This window comes from Dermacentor variabilis, chromosome 2, assembly GCF_050947875.1.
Source record: "Dermacentor variabilis isolate Ectoservices chromosome 2, ASM5094787v1, whole genome shotgun sequence".
Taxonomy (NCBI): Eukaryota; Metazoa; Arthropoda; class Arachnida; order Ixodida; family Ixodidae; genus Dermacentor; species Dermacentor variabilis.
Genome location: NC_134569.1, coordinates 53,034,353 through 53,052,776, shown reverse-complemented (window position 1 = coordinate 53,052,776; position 18,424 = coordinate 53,034,353). Strand labels below are relative to the sequence as shown.

The 18,424-nt window shown below is 47.6% G+C and overlaps 1 protein-coding gene across 3 annotated transcripts in view; it reads left to right on the top strand.

Moving 5' to 3' along the window:
- The window catches only part of LOC142571847 (fibrillin-1-like), a 114,016-nt gene that overhangs the window by 79,261 nt on the left and 16,331 nt on the right, over positions 1-18,424 (top strand). For all 3 annotated transcript variants that reach the window (XM_075680502.1, XM_075680501.1, XM_075680503.1), the window contains 16 exons: positions 1-60; positions 2,904-3,029; positions 3,581-3,703; positions 5,815-5,940; positions 6,084-6,203; positions 6,985-7,110; positions 7,746-7,901; positions 10,596-10,658; positions 11,501-11,626; positions 12,234-12,356; positions 14,035-14,157; positions 14,374-14,496; positions 14,790-14,915; positions 16,705-16,845; positions 17,417-17,470; positions 17,840-17,965. The exon at positions 1-60 is cut by the window's left edge and continues 69 nt beyond it. In XM_075680502.1, the coding sequence (XP_075536617.1) occupies positions 1-60; positions 2,904-3,029; positions 3,581-3,703; positions 5,815-5,940; positions 6,084-6,203; positions 6,985-7,110; positions 7,746-7,901; positions 10,596-10,658; positions 11,501-11,626; positions 12,234-12,356; positions 14,035-14,157; positions 14,374-14,496; positions 14,790-14,915; positions 16,705-16,845; positions 17,417-17,470; positions 17,840-17,965 (1,842 nt within the window). The remainder of the gene's footprint in view (positions 61-2,903; positions 3,030-3,580; positions 3,704-5,814; positions 5,941-6,083; positions 6,204-6,984; positions 7,111-7,745; positions 7,902-10,595; positions 10,659-11,500; positions 11,627-12,233; positions 12,357-14,034; positions 14,158-14,373; positions 14,497-14,789; positions 14,916-16,704; positions 16,846-17,416; positions 17,471-17,839; positions 17,966-18,424) is intronic.

The following is an 18,424-nucleotide window of genomic DNA, read 5'->3' as shown; positions in this document are numbered from 1 at the left end:
GCTACAAATGTCAATGCCCGGACGGATACAAGCCGTCGGCGAACGGCAGAGACTGTAAAGGTGGGTAGCGGCATCCTCTGTCTTCAGTGCTCTAAAGCTATAGCCAGTTCCTTTCAACTAGACAACAGCCACAGGACATGTCGATCAGCTTTGAGCCAACCACTCGCACTTTCTCGCAAACTGTCACCAAACACTGTCGGTCAGCGCACACAAAGTGCTCAATACTCAAGCAAAGCAAAGACATTACAGCGACACCGGTCTATTCAATATTTAATGTGCCACAAGGGAGCATTCTCGGACCACTTCTTTTCATTGTTTACATGAATGATCTTTTTTCGACCGCTGAAAATATCAAATGGATAGGGTATGCAGACGATACCACCATTTTTTTTCAGGGGCACAAATCCGGACACTCTCCTCAATTATGCAAACATTGTGCTCCAGGATATCGCAAAATGGTGTGGTAGAAACCGTTTAAGAATTAGTGCTAAAAAAACGCAAGCGATCATGTTTCGCTCAAAGCATAAGGCCCTAAATGTGGAACACAGTTGTATTTAGAAAGTGAAGAAATTCAAATTTTAAACGAGGTTAAAACACTAGGAGTTATATTTTCACAAAATCTACTTTGGAAAAAAACATGTGGAACGTCTTCGCGGAAAGCTAAACAGAATAACGGGAATGTTACATAGACACTGACACGTCTTGCCTATCTATACCACTGTGAAACGAACTGCGTGTAACTCACTTTTTCTTTCTACACTAAATTATTGTCGCCTAGTCTGGACAACAACATGAAAACAAACCCCCGCTAAACTAAAATTATGTCAAGAACGAGCAATTCGTGCTGTAGCTAATCTTTCCTCCAAAAAAAAAAATACACCACGTCTAAATATTTTTACGAATACAAAATAATGCCGGTTGAATTCATTTATTCATTTTGTCTAGTATGCACGTTCAGAACAACGTTGAGAAGGAGAAATGTTGATTATGTAAATTTGGTTTACCTGAATCGTCGCGAAATTCCCTATAACACGAGCTTTTGTCGTACTAATTATGGACAGCAATCTGTATCCTACCGCATTTCTGATCTACTAAACACCCTAACTACACATGGATTAAACCCGGATACTATGTCTCCTCGTCCCTTTTTCACTTATTTCCTTTCGCAATATCCCGCTCTGTGATTCCTGTACTTGTATTTGATTATTGTATATTGTATACATATTAGTATGCATGAGCATGTGTATTCCTACCTATGTGTGTATGTATATATGTATGTATCTGTGTATGCACATATGCGCATGTCGTCTATTTATATCGAGTTTGATGCGTCTGATGTATTCAATTTTGTTCTCATTTTCTTTTTAGCTGCATTGTCACAGCTTATTTTCTGAAATTATGTCGTATGTACCTCGGTTTTCTTCATTTTTTTGTGCTACACACAAAAAAAAACAATTTACTGCCTGTACATCCATGTTATCTTTTTTTACATTTTCTATAAAGTGCCTAGACTTAGGTTGCTATGTGCCTATATTACCGTTGCACACTGTCGAATTCTACCATAGGGGGCCAGGCTTAGCCAAGCTGCAATAATGCAGCTTTTTCCCGTCAACCCCCTTTCTCTCTTTGTTGAGCGATGAAATGAAATCTTGATTATATATATATATATATATATATATATATATATATATATATATATATATATATATATATATATATATATATATATATATATATATATATATATATATATATGCAGAAACCGCTGACTATGATTGTCAATCCAAGTGGATAGCCCGAACGAGCGAGCGAGGCGACTATCTCTTTAGCATATGGTAGTTATAGCACGTGATTCTTTTTAATAGGTTGACGCCGCGTGGGATCAAAACATGTTCTCAACTGAGTGAGGTCTCGTACAGCAAACTATGTTGCCGGGCTATTTCAGTGCTGAACGATGGTACTCGCAGAGGTCGCAAACATATGAAATGTTACGAAATTGTTTGTTCGAGCATAACGAGAAGAAAGGGGGTTAACCAAGGGGCCCGATTTTTATTAGCCATATCATAAGAAGCCAACAAACACTGACACCAATGACAACATAGGGAAAACTACTTGTGCTTAATAAATGAAATAAAGAAACGATAAATTAATGGAAATGAAAGTGGTTGAAAAAACAACTTGTCGCAGGTGGGGAACGATCCCACAACCATCGCATTCCGCGTGTGATGCTCTACCAATTGAGCTACCGCGGCGCCGTTTCCCCATCCACTTTATTGGGCATTTATGTTTCTAGTAGAACCCTGGGAGTGTTAGCCAGCGCCACCACTCACAGACCTTGGCGGCGGATGTGGAACATCCTTTCTGCCGCAGGCGTCACGAGAACGTGATCTTTTTGGGTGAAGGCAACCGGTCAATAAACCCACACATGCTACCTGAAGGCACCAATGTTGCCGGATTCGAGACCCTCGTTATATAATAATGAGAAGAAAGGACCCGATTTTTATTAGCCATATCATAAGAAACCAACAACATTGACACCAAGGACAACATAGGGGAAATTACTTATGCTTAATAAATGAGATAAAGAAACGATAAATTTGTGGAAATGAAAGTGGTTGAAAAAACAACTTGCCGGGGAACGATCCCACAACCTTCGCATTTCGCGTGCGATTTACCTTCTGTCGTCCTAGGTGTCAGCGTTTGTTGGCTTCTTATGATATTGTTCGAGCATGCCACTTACGAGCTGACATTATTTCCGCAGCCATTAAGGTGCTAGTACAGCTCTTAGCGGATTATTGTAACAGACTGTAGGGCACCATAATGTGCAAGCTAGTACGTTTAGTTATCAGACATTTACCTACGAGAAATTGAATTCTGAAATTAAAATCGTGTGTTTTTTTTAGATGTGGACGAGTGTTTCGAGAAGCCAGGCATCTGCCAGAACGGAGTGTGCGCCAACTTGGATGGCAGCTTCCAGTGTACCTGCAACCCTGGCTACTATGCGACGCCCGCTGGAGACACCTGCATCGGTAGGGAAACATATCCGTGCATTTAGTCGGAAACCTATCGTGGTCGTGACGCTGTTTGTCTGACGAAATTATTTTACATTTAGTACTATTAAGGCAAGTGCCGTCAGTATTCGACTATACATGCATAGCGCTTGTGGTTAGTGTTCAAACGACGGCGCAGCAACCACACTGAGAAGGCACTGGAGAATCAACGCTTTGTTTGGTTGCATAAATTACATATTCAAACGATCTCCGTCAATGACTTTGCGCCATGAACCTGAGACTGGTCAAGCACACTAAAACCGTTTCTGTTTTATCTACGTAACGTTTAACTAGCGATTGAGAAAATTCTGGTTGTCGAAATCAGCTTTGCCCTAAATAAATATAGCTTACCACGATTTGATTTAGGTATATTTAAGTACAACTTTTGTTAAGGTTTCGTGCTCGAAAACTCGCGACGAAGTGCTACTTCGTTAACCACAAGCCAACATGAAAGTGACACTGAAGCGTGGATGTGACCCCGTATTGCATTCTGGGTGCGACTGAGATGCCGCAGTACCCTTGCGCCGCAGATTACGACGAATGCACGCGGGGTCCTGGAATCTGCGCCAACGGAATCTGCGAGAACGTCCCGGGCTCCTACCGCTGCGTCTGCAGCCCCGGCTTCCAGCTGTCTCCCAACAACGACTGCACGGGTAAGCGTGGTTACTCGCCGATCGTCTGCACGTGATCGAAAGATATTCAAATGTGTATAGGTGTATTCGTACCAAACGGTCATCTCGGTAGATACGCTTGGTGTGCTGCGGAAACAGGAAAAAAATAGACTGTTGCGCCTCCAGTGCGAAGAAACGATCCCGATTAACTTGACGGCGCGCTTGTGACGCTTAGAGCGTGACTACAAGCTGCAGATTGCAACGGAAAGTATACAATGGCGATGTGCGTCACCGTTCTAAAACTCGCACACACATATACACACAGACGCGGGTAGAGGTATTAGGAGTCAGTTCACAAGCCGCTGTACCTACCTTGTCGTATATTTATTTTATTTTTTTGCACCGTTGCCTTAACAGTGTCACAAGAATTTTTAGTAGCGACATATCACGAGAATCTAAAAGCAGCGTAGCGCTGTGTTGTGGGAAAGCATGTCGAGCGCTGGCAGCACAACCTATACATGATTGTGTCACAGAGGGCATTCTACAACTGGCGCGTGCAGTGAGCAACGAGTACTAAGCCACACAGAGAGACGAATTTATGCCACGCTTTCTTGTAAGGGCTCCAGTTTACCGTTCATAATTTTATACGACTTGGCACTGGGGCTGACATTAGGGAAACAAACACTGCGACCAAACATCTGGCCGTTACTAATCCAATGACATTCACTCAAGAAGAGCGTGTTAGTCACTGATTGTTAGCATTGGTGGACAGCAATCAATCGACGGTGCTTCACAACACTCGAACGACGCTGCTAGACGCTCGGCTATCTTGCAAAACTGCTGCCAACGACTGTCTGCGCGCTGAGCTGGCAGCAACAAATCTTTGCATTGGAGGTTGCCTTCGCAAATCTTTTTTTTTTCTGTTGAGACACTCGTAGGTTTGTTTCATCCGCGTACACTTCTTTCGTTTCTCCTTACAATGGATTTGCTCCATCGCTTCACCACGTCCGATGAAAAACACAGCTACAGAATACACGAGCACATCCGCTGCTCGCAGTAGGTGTACCAGACTTTGGCAAAGTTTCCTCGTCGTAACTTCACTTTGGAGCAAAACGAAACACCATGGAACAAACATGCAGGACGTTTGTTTGCAGCGGTGTCTCGCCGCGGGGTCCTGTTTCCGGAAGATGCGTAGCGCAGCGTCACCGATACTCGCTACAATCTTTCTTCGCCGGATCACAGCTAAGAACAAACGCACCCGGCACAAATGATGCGTCGTAAGCTCGCAATAATTCTTCCGGCATGAGGGAGCATCATAAACAGTTTCGGAATTCACTCCGACGAGGAGAAGGTGCACACAGCTGACGCGACTTGGCCCTGTTCGAAGCGCAGGCGGCCGTGTACTTCGTCGGCGGGGTCACCGGCCGTCCGGCTCATGACGTCCGTCTAGGGTGGGCGCCCGTTGGTAGAGGGTCGTGTCTATCTGGCTTTGCAGTGCAAATGCTGCTGTCTTCTAAGGTTGTACAGGCGCTGGTTGAACCCGACTATAAGCTATAAGTGACAGTGATTTCACGTACCACGCCAGATTGACGGACTCTAACGGACGATGTGTGTGTGCTGTGCTATGTGCTCTCTCTCTCTCTCTTCCCCATGTTTCATCGCCCCCATCCCTCTCCCATGTGTAGGGTAGCAAACCGGTTAAGCTAAACTGGTTAGCCTCCCTGCCTTTCCTTCTCCACTTTTTCCTTCCTTCCTTTGCCATCCGCTGAATACGCACTTACGGCGATTTGATTTCTGGTCGCGCGCGCTTTCACAGAAAGGGCATTATAAATGAGGATCATAGTGTGCCAATTTAAAAACAAAAACACACCCCACACACCCCTTCAATCGGGCATCATGTGACGAGTGGCCTTGCTGTCCTTAATCGCGCAGGACAGAGCGCCAGAACGTTATGCGGAAACGCTACTTACGAACCGACAAGAGGTCACCTTGGAACTTGAGACGGAAGGAGTTCGTCTTGCCGGTACCTCTTTATTTTCGTCGTACCGCTCTTGATCTTGATTGCCTTTGGTGTGGAAGTTGCAAGTCACGGGTGACCAGTGACAAGAGCGTTCTTACACGTCTGGTCTCATTTTTCATCTCGTGCGTTGCAGACGTGGACGAGTGCCGTACGCAGTACCGCATCTGCCACAACGGTCGTTGCCGAAACACCATTGGCAGCTTCCAGTGCGAGTGCCAGAAGGGATACGAGCTCAGCGAGGACCGAAGAAGCTGCGTTGGTGAGCGGACGTGATGAGGACTTAATTGAAAGCACAATGCGGAAGCCCGCCCCCTAGGGGTGGCGAGCCCCACTTTCGGTGTGGCTGCTAGTTACATTTCCTTTTTGTCTTCTTTTGCTCCCTCACCGCGTTTTCCGTTGCAGACATCGACGAGTGTGACACCGACATGTGCCAGGAGGGCACCTGTCGCAACTCCGAGGGCTCCTTCGAGTGCACCTGCCCGAAGGGATTCGAGTTGTCGCAAAGCGGCCGACATTGCGTGGGTGCGGATGCCACTTTTATGCCCTTACGTATATCACAATATGCACTAGCCGTGCATAGCCGAACTTCGTGCACTAGGCGAACTCTTTAGAAAGACCCACCCGCTACTCCGGACGAAAAATTCTCAGAAGTATTTATGTTTGTCAGCTTTTCTCGTGTATAACAACAGTCCCATGCTGAAGACAGTCACCTTATACTCTTATACTGTGAAAAGAGCAGCAAACACAGTCCAGCTCTGCCGGCGTGCAAAGGTAGCCGCACGTGTATGTGTTCAAAACTTTCGAATGTTACCAGTCGCTGCTCATACGAGTCGGAGGCTCTCAGGAAGACGGAGACTTGATCATCAGGCGTCGAACAATGAACGTCTCGGGAGCGAACGTTTCGGCAAGGGGGGGTTCTCCTCGTCAGGACCGAGACAAAGACACGGTTCCCTTGTCGAAAAGTTGACTCCAGAGACGTTCATTGTTCGACCACAGCTTAACGGGTGCAGTAATATAGGGCCGCCACCACTTTTGAAAGAAAAACACATCAGCTTTCTTAACATTAAGCAAAAAAAATTTCTTTAGAAAGGGCGGAGTGGGGGGGGGGGGGGGGGATACTACCGTTCTTCATCTGTTTAGTAGCCGCACGTGCCCCGATGTTTCGCGGAAACTCTCGAAAAATGCATTATTTGACTACAAAATCGGTCTGTAAGGCAACAGGAATCTGGTAACGACTTCGCTTTGCCTGTCGTATTCGGTTGTCGTTCAGTAAAGCACCGTGTTGTTTGTTAACTCCACGCAGACGTAGACGAGTGCATGTCCATCCCACAGCTGTGCCTGGGCGGAGTGTGCTCCAACACCCGCGGCAGCTTCACGTGCACCTGCCCGCCGGGATTCCGGCTGTCCGGGGACGGCAAGAGCTGCATCGGTAAGCGCACTCGAAGACCTCTCGTTTTCGTGCGTTATGCCCCGTTCAAAATAGAGTTCTTTAACGCTTGCGTGAGTTCACTTGCTTCGTACGTGTCCTGCTTTCTAAATGCAGGAGTCAAGCGGCCAAGTCGTCGGTTGGCGCCTGCAAATGAGCAGGAGGTTCTGTCACTGCGCGTCTAGCCAACCCAGGCGTGTTGACGATACCACTAGCTTAGGCGTAACTTTCGCTTGAACCTCCACTAGAATTAACGAAGCTATCCTGCCCTCGTTGTTCACGGCACGCGACTGTTACCTTCAAAAGTACTTCGAATGCTAGGTCACGGCAGCGCTCGAACGCTTGAGGGAGCGCGATCACGTTTAGTCGGGGCATAATGGGGGGACAAGGTCATGAAAAGGCGTTTTCCAGCGGTCCACTCGCCTAAGCAAAACGCCACATACTAAATAAAATAGGCTAAAAAACGAAATTGCGTGGAAGCTAATTGTTCTAACGTATTTTTGTCTTTTTTCCGACACTTCTGGTTACCTAACATGACACTTCTGGGTCACCGTGCTTTTGTGACCGAGATCGTGTGCGCTATTTGCGAGTTTCGCTTTGACGTAGTTTCTCTCGTCCTTCCTCCCTTGTTGAACTAGACATGCGCCAGAAGCACTGCTTCCTGCGGTACCACGGTCAGCGCTGCTCGGAGCCCCGGCCGGGCAACATGAGCCACCAGGAGTGCTGCTGTATGCGTGGATCAGCCGCCTGGGGTGACGACGCGCAGTGCACGCGTTGTCCGTCGCCCTCGGAGAGTGAGTGCTGACGTCACCGGACGACTTGCACGCTGTCCCTTCCTTTCATTAACCTTCCTTCGGCGACTCTACAAAAAGTATTCCCGTGAATCTTGCAAACTGTCTAAAGAATTTTTCTCTAACCTGTCTGTAGACCGTCCTACGATTTACACTTATGATTAACAGTAGCTCATATCGGTTTTCTATAGCTTGCAATGTGTGGAAAGAAAAAGAAACATCAATTCGCACTCATAATATTTCTGTAAGATGTGTCTTCAAACTGCTCCACCCATTTCTGTGACTGTATTTTTTTTTTTTTTGCATAAGTCTTTGTAGTTAGCCTTTGTTCTCGCGAACTACCTAGACTTCAGTGTGGCTGCAGCTGCAGGCTGTGACCATCGACCTTCGTTGATCCGGCAAGCATCGGCTGATGAAAGATTCATCACGATCGATTGCTTGTTCCTCACCTTTCCCTCACACTTGCAAAAAAAAAGGGGGGGGGACGGGACGCCGGGGAGAAATTTTTACTTCAGAAGTGCACAATAGTTTGCAGAAGATTCGATCTACGTTTAAAGAAGTGCGTATGAGTCGTTGGCATATGAAACAACACAGGTGGCACTATTTTTGGTGTCGCTTGAGCACTCACAGCATAAAAAAATAACAGAGCACCGGCACAACTACTTTATGCGGTTGTTCCGTGTTTGATACCAGTTTGAGAGTGTGCTCCGCAATTGAACGCGTTTAATCTCCTTGCGATCAATGGGAGTAAACACTTACTCCATTGGGGAATATCGCGAACTCTCGAAAACTAAGTGAAGTATAAGGCAAACAGCTACAGCCATAAAAATTATTCAGAGACCATCGACGATGATTGTCAATATAAGCGAATATCCGAAGGCTTCCAGAAAGTTATTCACTTTCATCAAAGTGGCTATTCTGGACCTCTTGTAAGATTCCGTGCGCTGTGGCCCGCTCGCGCAAGCGCTACATACCCGGAGTTTTACGCTAGATAGCTCCAGTGTGTGCACGAGGTCCGCCGTGTTATAAAGAAATGCGTGAACGAGCGGTGGTGGGACCGAACCTTCCAGCACAGCAGCCCAATGCTCTAACCACTAGGCCACGATCACACGCGCACTTCTGTCGCGCCATAGTAGCGCTCTGAACCGTGCGGTAAGTGCATCACGTGCAAGTTCCTCCCGTTCTTCTTTCGTGACAGCAAGCGCTTTAACACGCTGTTTACACTTTACTTGCATTCGGGATCGGCACACGAAAACAGTTAGGCGCAAGGAATGCTAGTGTAGTGAGCCTAACAAAGCCGTTCGCTTCAATAAAAGTGAGTCGCCAGCACTGCCTCTTCTTGGAGTGTATCTTTGAAGCGTATTCACGCTGCAAGTTCATTCGCAAACGCGCAGAGCAATACAGCAGAAACCTATATTAATGCGAAGCATTCTTTGCCTTATCCTTGGCACTATGCGGCAGGTTCCTGTCCCACCCCGCTTTAATGAATATTCTGTGGATATTTGCAGGTAAATGCGCGAGAAATGCGTTAGCATCGACGTCGCACCTCTTTAAGGTGCCGAATCCCTGAATTAAATTGCGTTCGCCACATTGTAAAGTGTTGTTCAGGAGATCACTCGACACACGCCCTGCCTCTTCTAGGAGCGAAGTGCAACTGACGGAGGTCTGGAGCAGATCACGGTCAGTTGCGCCACGTGACCGGCTTCCCACACTTCACACGCATGCCCTTTTTTCCCCACTTCGACACTCCTAATGCTAACACATTAAGAGAAAACAACGTATAACCGACTGCGGAATCGAACGTCTGCCGTAGAGCACAGTAGTCCGTTGCTCGTTGCTCTAGCCGTTAGGCTATGACTTATTTGTTTCATTATTGCCTGTACAACTTCCCTGCAATACATTTACAACGACAGCGATACTTCCGTTCAAGTGGCTCTCTTTAAACACAAACACACACCCCACGCACACATCTTTCGTCCCAAGCCGCATCCTCTTCTTTCCTTCTGACAGCTCGCGCTCTGAGCGGCCGTGTAAGAGTGTACTATCTCCGGGGCCAGCCCACTTTCACCAGTATTTTCCTCGTAGCAGCTAACGCTGCATAGAAACTGTGCGACGTTGTATCTACTTCGTGATCGCCCAAGTTAATCCTGCTCTGACATTCTTTCGCCGAAATACAAATACCACCATCGTCGTTTTAACATACGCCACATGACATAAGCGTAAGTACGCACGATTGCACGACATGTGGTCGCTGATGGCGTCACAACCTGTGTTTCTCTCGCTTACGCTCGTCCACTACCTATGTAGGAACAAACAACTTCGACATCCTAAGCACGCACCGAACGGCCGACGTAGAAATCATGCCGTGGCCGTCATACAATCGTGTTCAACGTGGTCGTCGCGGTGCTGCCGTCGTCGCAGATACGTATGCCCGCGACCCACACACACAACTACTCAATTCACACAAACACATTAGTCCACATGGTATCGCTTTACGGAACCACAGATAAGGTTAGATAGCCGGGTAACTGCAAAATGCTTCGCATAACATCGATTCCCACAGTGCGCGGTATCTGCACAAATCCTGACTCCTCTTTTTCGTGCGAACCGTCTATTGCATGCTTTGAAACAACACTTCGAAGAAGGTGTCGAAGGAAAACTGCAAATTAATGCTATCTGTTCTCGATGCCTAACAAGGCAGTTTCAGGGCGCTATGTCCATTGGGAACGGGCTTCGTACAAGTCGACGGCAGCGTGCTAGGTGAGTTACTGCATCCTGCTTTAACGGCTTCAAAGAATTTTTCGAAGCCTGCGTGTTAGAAAGCTTCCGTCTTCTTAATCACGAGCCAGTCGCGCTGCTTGTACCTCCGTGCTCGGGGCCCTATTCATGAGCACCGAAAATGTTGATTGATTGAATCATGGAGATTGCCATCCCAAGGCAACAATGGGGTAGTGAGAGATGCCGTAACGAAGGGACCCAGATTAGTTTTGACCAGCCTGGATTCTTTAACGCGCACCCAAGCGTAAGCACGCGAGCGTTTTTGCAAATTGCCTCCATCGAAGTGCAGCCACCGTACTGAGTAATAAATTTGTCTTTGCGGTCACGTGGATATTCTTTAATCTTTAGAAATAGCAACAAATGCCTCTTAGCCTTCTTCGGGTAAATAATGAAAATCTAAATTGTCACGTCTTGTTAGAATCGAAGAGCGGCAATTGTGAGCCAGCCGTTCGGCATCAAAGTTATAAGAACTAGTGCAAAATTTTAAAGCCGTGCGAAGATAGGCGGCTTTGATAGCCTATTGGAAATTTGACTGTTTCTGAACAATTTAAGTAAATTGACAATATTTAGTACTGATCAGTGATCACACTGCTGACTTGACCTTAACAGAAAAGCACAGCCTCAGTGACGTCCGATATCACTGCACATGTGTGAATTCATACGAGAGCAAATAAAGAGCAAAGAAATTATATAAAGCAACGAGTTAGCTGACCTTGCATAACGAAAGAGGCAAAATTATATGCTAAAATAATTTGACGGAAGGAATCGCAGATAAGCAACAATTCACACTATTTTATCTATTCCTGCCTGCCTTGTCCGTGAAGACATCGACGAATGTGTCAAGATCCCGGGCATATGCAGCAGCGGCAAGTGCATCAACACGGACGGCTCGTACCGCTGCGAGTGCGAGCCTGGATTCAAGCTGGACTCGAGCGAACGGGGCTGCGTCGGTGAGCCGTTGTTATGCGCACACTACATTGTCTGCAGGTTGCTTCCGTCACCAGCACACTCTGCCACAGACAACCGCATGGCTAAACTGGCCGCAACTCTCACGTTGTGGCAACACGCGCGCACAAAAGCTTCGTTGCTCCATGTTTGTTAGTCGGTACGCATCCCCCTCTCCCTGGCTGACGCTTTTCTTGTTCGCCAGTGCGCGTTGCTGAGCATGCCAGGATAAAGTCACTCGGTCGCTCCTCTATCTAGCGCTTAACTGGCGTCGAAGCAGAACCGCAGTATCGAGCATAATGTGGACCAATGCTGAGTGCTCTCCGTCATTCTATTTCGTCGTCTTCCGTTTCGAGCACTGACCTCCGCAAGATAGAAAGCAAACCGGCAAAAGACTACTTACGAAGGATAGCGACAACGTTGTGGGCGGGGCAAGTATAGACGCACTAGGCGCTGAATTACGAACCGTTGATTAAAATGAAAGGTTGCATAGCCATATTGAAAAGTCTTAGCGAAGATGGTACGCGCGCCAATGTTTAACTGCCGGCTTTATTAAGCAACCTAACTGAGCTGCCTTACATAACCGTTCGCTTCCTGGGTGGCACATCGCAGATGTGGACGAGTGCTCCAAACAGCCCGGCGTGTGCGGAAAGGGCAGCTGCACCAACACCGTGGGAGGATTCGAATGCAGCTGCCAGGATGGTTATACACCTGGCCTGAACCAGGTCTGCGAAGGTACGAGACATTATCTGTTATATACATCCTTCCCCTCGACTGCGTCGTTTATAATACAGTGATTTCTTTTTCAGCAGCGTCCGTCAACGAGTTACAGCGTAATGTTACCACCTAACCGCTATGCCGTAGCATTTCGTAAGCTGTCTCCTTCGGTCCATGTTCACGAGAGTTTATTTCGCTCTCATGAGGACGACCAAGAGCACTGCGCGCACTAATTTTGGTCGCAACGAGACCATATAATGTAAAACTGTTCCAATATGTTTTTATTCCAACCTCCTGACGTCAAATTTGCGTAACCACCGGCGCAAGCATCGGGCGGTCACCCGCAGAGTTCTCTGAAGAGACCAATCAAACGCTCTCCTTATTTATAGTAAGTCACTTTTGTTTGCTTTAAAAACGAATAACATTGCCTACACTGAGCGGCTTCTCTTGTCTAATTGGCTGATGAGAAGCGAGGAGCACGCTCAAGTGGAGAGGGATTCGATGGGGCCGAGCCAGTGCACTGAAAATCGCTGACCGTATGAAGAGGTTGGAGCCGGCGTCCGCGATTGGTCCGCTTTCCCTTACTTAGCTTACGGTGGCTGATCGAAAATCGCGGCGGCATGGAACGGAAGCTTAAGAATGACGCTAAAAGGGATCCTCAGCAAAGAAGAGTTCGCAGAACGAGGTCGTAAGTATGCCGAAAGTGCTCGAAAACGTTACACGGACACGCAAAAAAGCTTTATTATACGCAAATAAACCCATGCGCTCCGGCAGATGCGACTAGCCAGTGCCTGAGCGACCGGCGGCATCCATCTTTTATTCCTTTCGGAACGGGGCAGCCTGCAGCTATTCAGAAGAAAATTCAGTTTTGTTCGGCATATTAATGCATGTTTAATGCGTACACGTCAATTTGACGCGGTGAGCTCTTGCGGTTTTGTGACGACGCGTGACAGGCAGGTGAAGTGGGTACAGCCCGAAAGCTTTTTACCAATAGCCGAGGGCTAATGGCGAAAAGGCGTCCAATCAGAAATAACTATTTTTCTTTTGCTCGATCAAACAACGCATAATCAATGTGTACATGTCACATCAGATGGGGAGCTATCGCGGTTTTCGTGACGTCGCGTGACAGACTGGTGAAGTGGGGGCGGTCCAAAAAAGTCTTTGACCAATCGCGAAGAGCTGATTGCAAAATTGCAATAGAAAAGTTTGGAATAGTTTTAGGTTATAGCGCCCCATCTTTATGTGATTGGTCGCTCCTCGTGTAAAGAGACAATTGCTCTCCATCGTATTAGCACGATTCAAGGACAGGCCGTTATCTACACATAGCAATTCTACGATTCTACCACAAACACAAGGCCCTGAAGACGGTGTGTTGGTTTTGAAGATCACCTATAACCTCTGCGATTGCCTTTGACCATCTCTTTTCTATTATCTTTTATTCCCCCTTACCCCTTTTTTCCCAGCACAGGGCAGCCAGCCGGTCTGGGACGCTCTTTCGCTAACCTCCATATCTTTATTGGCTTACGTTCACTCTCTCTTACGCCGTCACCGTTACCGCTCCAACTGCTGCATGAATGTGGTTATAGCGCTGCTGGTGTCGCGATAACGATTTGCCACAGTGTTCATTCGTACAGTGCGTTCATGAATTTTGTTCGGGCATGCGGGCCGCTTTCCTCATCGACTGTTGCACGCGCAGACGTGAACGAGTGTAGCCTGGGCGTGGACGGCTGCGCGTTCCGGTGCGTCAACACGCCTGGCTCGTTTCGCTGCACCTGCCCCTACGGCTACGAACTGGCGCCGGACGGAAAGCACTGCCAAGGTACGCACGCTATACTACTACAAAGCGAAACAGTCGTCGCGAATGGCAAATAAGCAGTTATTATCGTACTCATTTAGTTATTGGACTACGGAGAGCGCCTGTATTCGGTAGGGTAAGGAGCCTGCGAAGTCGTGGGGGTCGGCCGCGGTATTGGCTGAGCGTCTGGTCAGCGGCGTCGTGACACTGTCCCTGTGTGACGCGACTACGTCGACGCAGATCTGGACGAGTGCAAGGCGGGCACACACGGCTGCCGGTTCGCGTGCAAGAACCTCGTGGGCAAGTTCCAGTGCGTCTGCCCTGACGGCATGAGGTCTTCCAGCTACGGGGACGACTGCGAAGGTATGGTGTCTACGCGACTCTCCGGCTGCGTAATTTTGTCACAAAATCGACGTGTTACGCGCAATATGACGCAATAGCAATATATATATATATATATAAGAGACTGTATTATAGGCAGGATCTCACGGTGTGCTTACCTTATTTGTTTCTCATTTACAACTGTAATCGAAACGAATGACGTGTCCTAAAAAAAAAATCTCAAACTAAACTAACGCCGCTGATTCACTGTCAATCGCTGAATGCACCACGAATGCTCTTTTTTTTTTCTTTCTGCCGGGTGTTTTGTACGACAGACATCGACGAGTGCCGCGAGGAGCCCGACGTGTGCCAGAACGGCGACTGCGTGAACACGCATGGCGGTTACCGCTGCGTGTGCCACGCGGGTTTCCAGAGCAGCCGCGACGGCAAGCAGTGCCACGGTGAGTCTGACCACGTGCGCGCGAAATGGGCCGACTGGCCATCTATAGGTCACTGTTGGAACGATTCAAATGCGCGCTCAACCAATGGCCCACTCGTAAGCTGTTCGTTCGTGCATTTCAGATTCGTGAGCACGAGCTGCGTAGATGTGTGAGCGAGAAGTGATTCGTGGGGATAAAATGTTGGGGACCGAATTCGTTCGTAAGAAGTTCGTCGGCGCTTTCGCAACCGTTTGATTTGCTATCGCAACTTGCTGGCGCAGCTTTCTCACAAACAAACCATCCTTTTTTTTTTTTCGTGGGAGGTGCTTAGTCAACTGGACCTTTGGCTTCCACCCTTTGTTCCTTTACTTCAAATGCGTGTGCTTATAGCTCTTGAAAATACAGCGTTCGTGAATCTCATTCAAGACACGGGTGTCGTCTGAACAGGAGCTAGAATATCTAACTGTAGTCAGCTCCAACAGGATCTTGAACATGTACCAGAATGTTGTTTAAAATGAAACATAAAGATAACTATAGAGAAATGTAAAGTCAAGCAAATGTCTCGTCGTTCTCAAAACGACATTGCGTGAAACTGTAATGTTAATGGTTTTCCTCTGTCGCCTAGCTGTAACGGTCTACAAGCGTATTGGGCTTCAGATTACTAACAACCTCTTATGGCACACCCACATGGACTACATTTTTAACATTTCTAAATTTTAACTCTGCACCGTCTTCCCTTAAGCTAACTCTTTACAATACGCCCGTTAGATAAAAGTTAGGATGCGCCTATGCTATTTGGAACTACGGCCAGCTCACCCTTATTAACGCACTTAAAAGAATTCAGAATCAGGCCACAGCTACATTTCATTCTATCCAGTTACATGAGTCCTACCAGAGTAACGTTGATTAAGACCGGTTTAAACCTGCCCGATCTTTCAGTGCGTCGTAAGTGTTTCCACCTCTGTCTCTTTCATCATAAAATTTATAATTGTAACTCTATTTTGAAAGAAAACATTTTTTCTCCTCCTAACTACCACACCTAGACCAAAGCTTTAACAGGAGTGCCTGCTCGTCATACGAACTTGTTTGGCGAATCTTTCATCCCTAGGACAACTGTCGAATGGAATCACCTTCCTGCTTCCATCGCTCTCATCCCAGATGGTAACAACTCCAAAACTGCTGTTAATCAGGCCGTTTTATTAAATTTAATGGATGTAGCTCTCTTTTTAACCACTCCTCTCTGTAGCGGCTTCGAGTCTTAAAAGTATTTGAAATAAATATTTTTAAATAATAAATTGTCGTAGATGACATGGCGGTTTTGTTGAGAGTCGAAGTGTCGTTTACAGAGGCATCCGCCAAAGCAAAGCACGGGTCTGTACGCTCCTTGCCTTAAACTTCCATTGAACGTGACGCAAAATCGCACTCAGCGTCCAGGACACGCGATGCACGGCGATGCCATTATTTGCACCCAAGCCGTACCTAACGGTGAACAACTTGAGAGCCTGCGAGAATACAGAGTATACGCCGCACGAAGATGAATCAGATGTGGATCCGGTTGAGTTCCCTGTGCTGAAAGACTGGGAATGAGTAAAGGGGTGGGAAGATAGAGGACGCGGGAAATAGGGGGATGAAAGGAAATGGGCAGACATTCAGTAAGGGATCAGGCAACAGCTCTTATAGAACCGGTCAAGCTGCCGAGCTTCGAATACCACTGCCCCAGAATGTAAGCCTGTCGTCGCTCGGCGGCTTCTCGTGGTAATGCCGAATAAAGCGTCCGCGCGCATCTGCGCCCGTCCTTCCTCTGCCGCAGACACCCGGCAGGGCACCTGCTACCTGACCTCTTCGTCGTGCTCATCGGCGGGCGCCGGTGAGTCGTCACGGGAGGACTGCTGCTGCTCCTGCGGCGCCGCCTGGGGACCGCACTGCGAGGCCTGCCCACTCTGGAACACGAGTCAGTGCTCACTGTCTCTACACTCGCTCGGTGTAGTGCAGCCGCTATTCAGCAGGAGGGTTGCAATGTGGGCTTGTTGGTGATTCATGTACGAGGGGTGTACGCGGTGTACAATGTTTCGCTCTGATTGTTTATCTGTTCGCGTGGCTGTGACTCGTGTTAGCCGAGTGTATAAGTACGCGACCTGGTTTTCGATAACATTGTTGGAAGCTAGCGCTGTGTGTGTCCCTGTGTGTCTTATTTCGTCCCGTCTTTTAATGGCGCTACCGTACGCCCCTTGAAGAAGCTATCCAGCAGTCCAGATACTCGCGCAGAGTGACCGCCAGGAGTCCACAATGGCACTAGGCTCGCCTCCTTGGGCTGTGCATGCCCTAATCCAAACCCTAAGCGCCGTGTACGTGCGATCAAAAAAGTCAACTTGTACTCGGTAAATGATCACTTCAAGTAGATTAGGCAGACGCTTATTGTTTTCTCCCGCGGAAAAAAAACGGAGCAGGCGAGTATCCCCAGCTTCCTTGAAATGTGAGCTAACGTCACATCTTTTTAAATGTGATTCTGGCTTTCTACGCAGGAGAATACCGCCAGCTGTGTCCATTCGAAAAGGGTTTCACCAAAGACGGCAAAGGTAAGCAGTTCAATAAAATGTAAAGTGAGTGTTTACTGTTTATTTTTGTTTTGTTCGTTCTATTACGTCGTCGTTTGCGCTGCCATCGTAAACACGCAGGTTTCCAACCTGAGGGGAAAGAAGTATCCGCAGTGTACATATTTTACGTCTGAAGCTTCATTACGTCATTCAGCGCCGTTGGCACTGTGGTGATGGTATTCATTAAATATTCTTTGCCGACATTCGCTTGCGGACGAAAAATAATAATAAAGAAATAAAGCGAGTGGGTTTATAAGAGTTGGGACACGGGCAGGATGCGAAAGAAATGCAACATGACTCGGCGTATACCTTAAACTGCGTAATCAACAGATCGAGTTTCGCTATGCGCAGACATCAACGAGTGCGTCCTGATGCCCGAGCTGTGCAAGAACGGCCGCTGCGTCAACATCCAGGGTTCTTACCGGTGCATCTGCAACCGAGGATACAAGGCCGACGCTTCTGGAAACCAGTGCATAGGTGAGCTTCCGATCCATTGACCGACCCACGAGTTTTTGTTTCTTAGGGTGCGACCTCGCCAACTGGGTACCATTCTATTGTAGCGTAGGCTGATAAGCGCGCCACTGTCCTGGAGGCGCCTACTAGCCGCAGGTACTACTAGAATGCTGCAACAGCGCAACGAATAGATTTTTTTTTTGCTGTTGTTGTTGTCCAGCGCATTCATGTAAACTGTAGTACATGATGCTTCTAAGCAGGCGCCCCCCCCCCCATCGTAATAAACCACCATACTAACACATATGTTGCAGTGGTAAGTATGGGGCCATATTTTGTGGAAAGTCTTTTCATTTTCTTTTCTTTTTCGCATTATTCAATTACTCGTACGAAGCCCCGCCTGTGCTATGACCGGGATCGGCCACTCAGTGGGAAGGTTGATAGGAAAAAAATAGCATCGGACGAAGAATCCTTACAAAATACGGC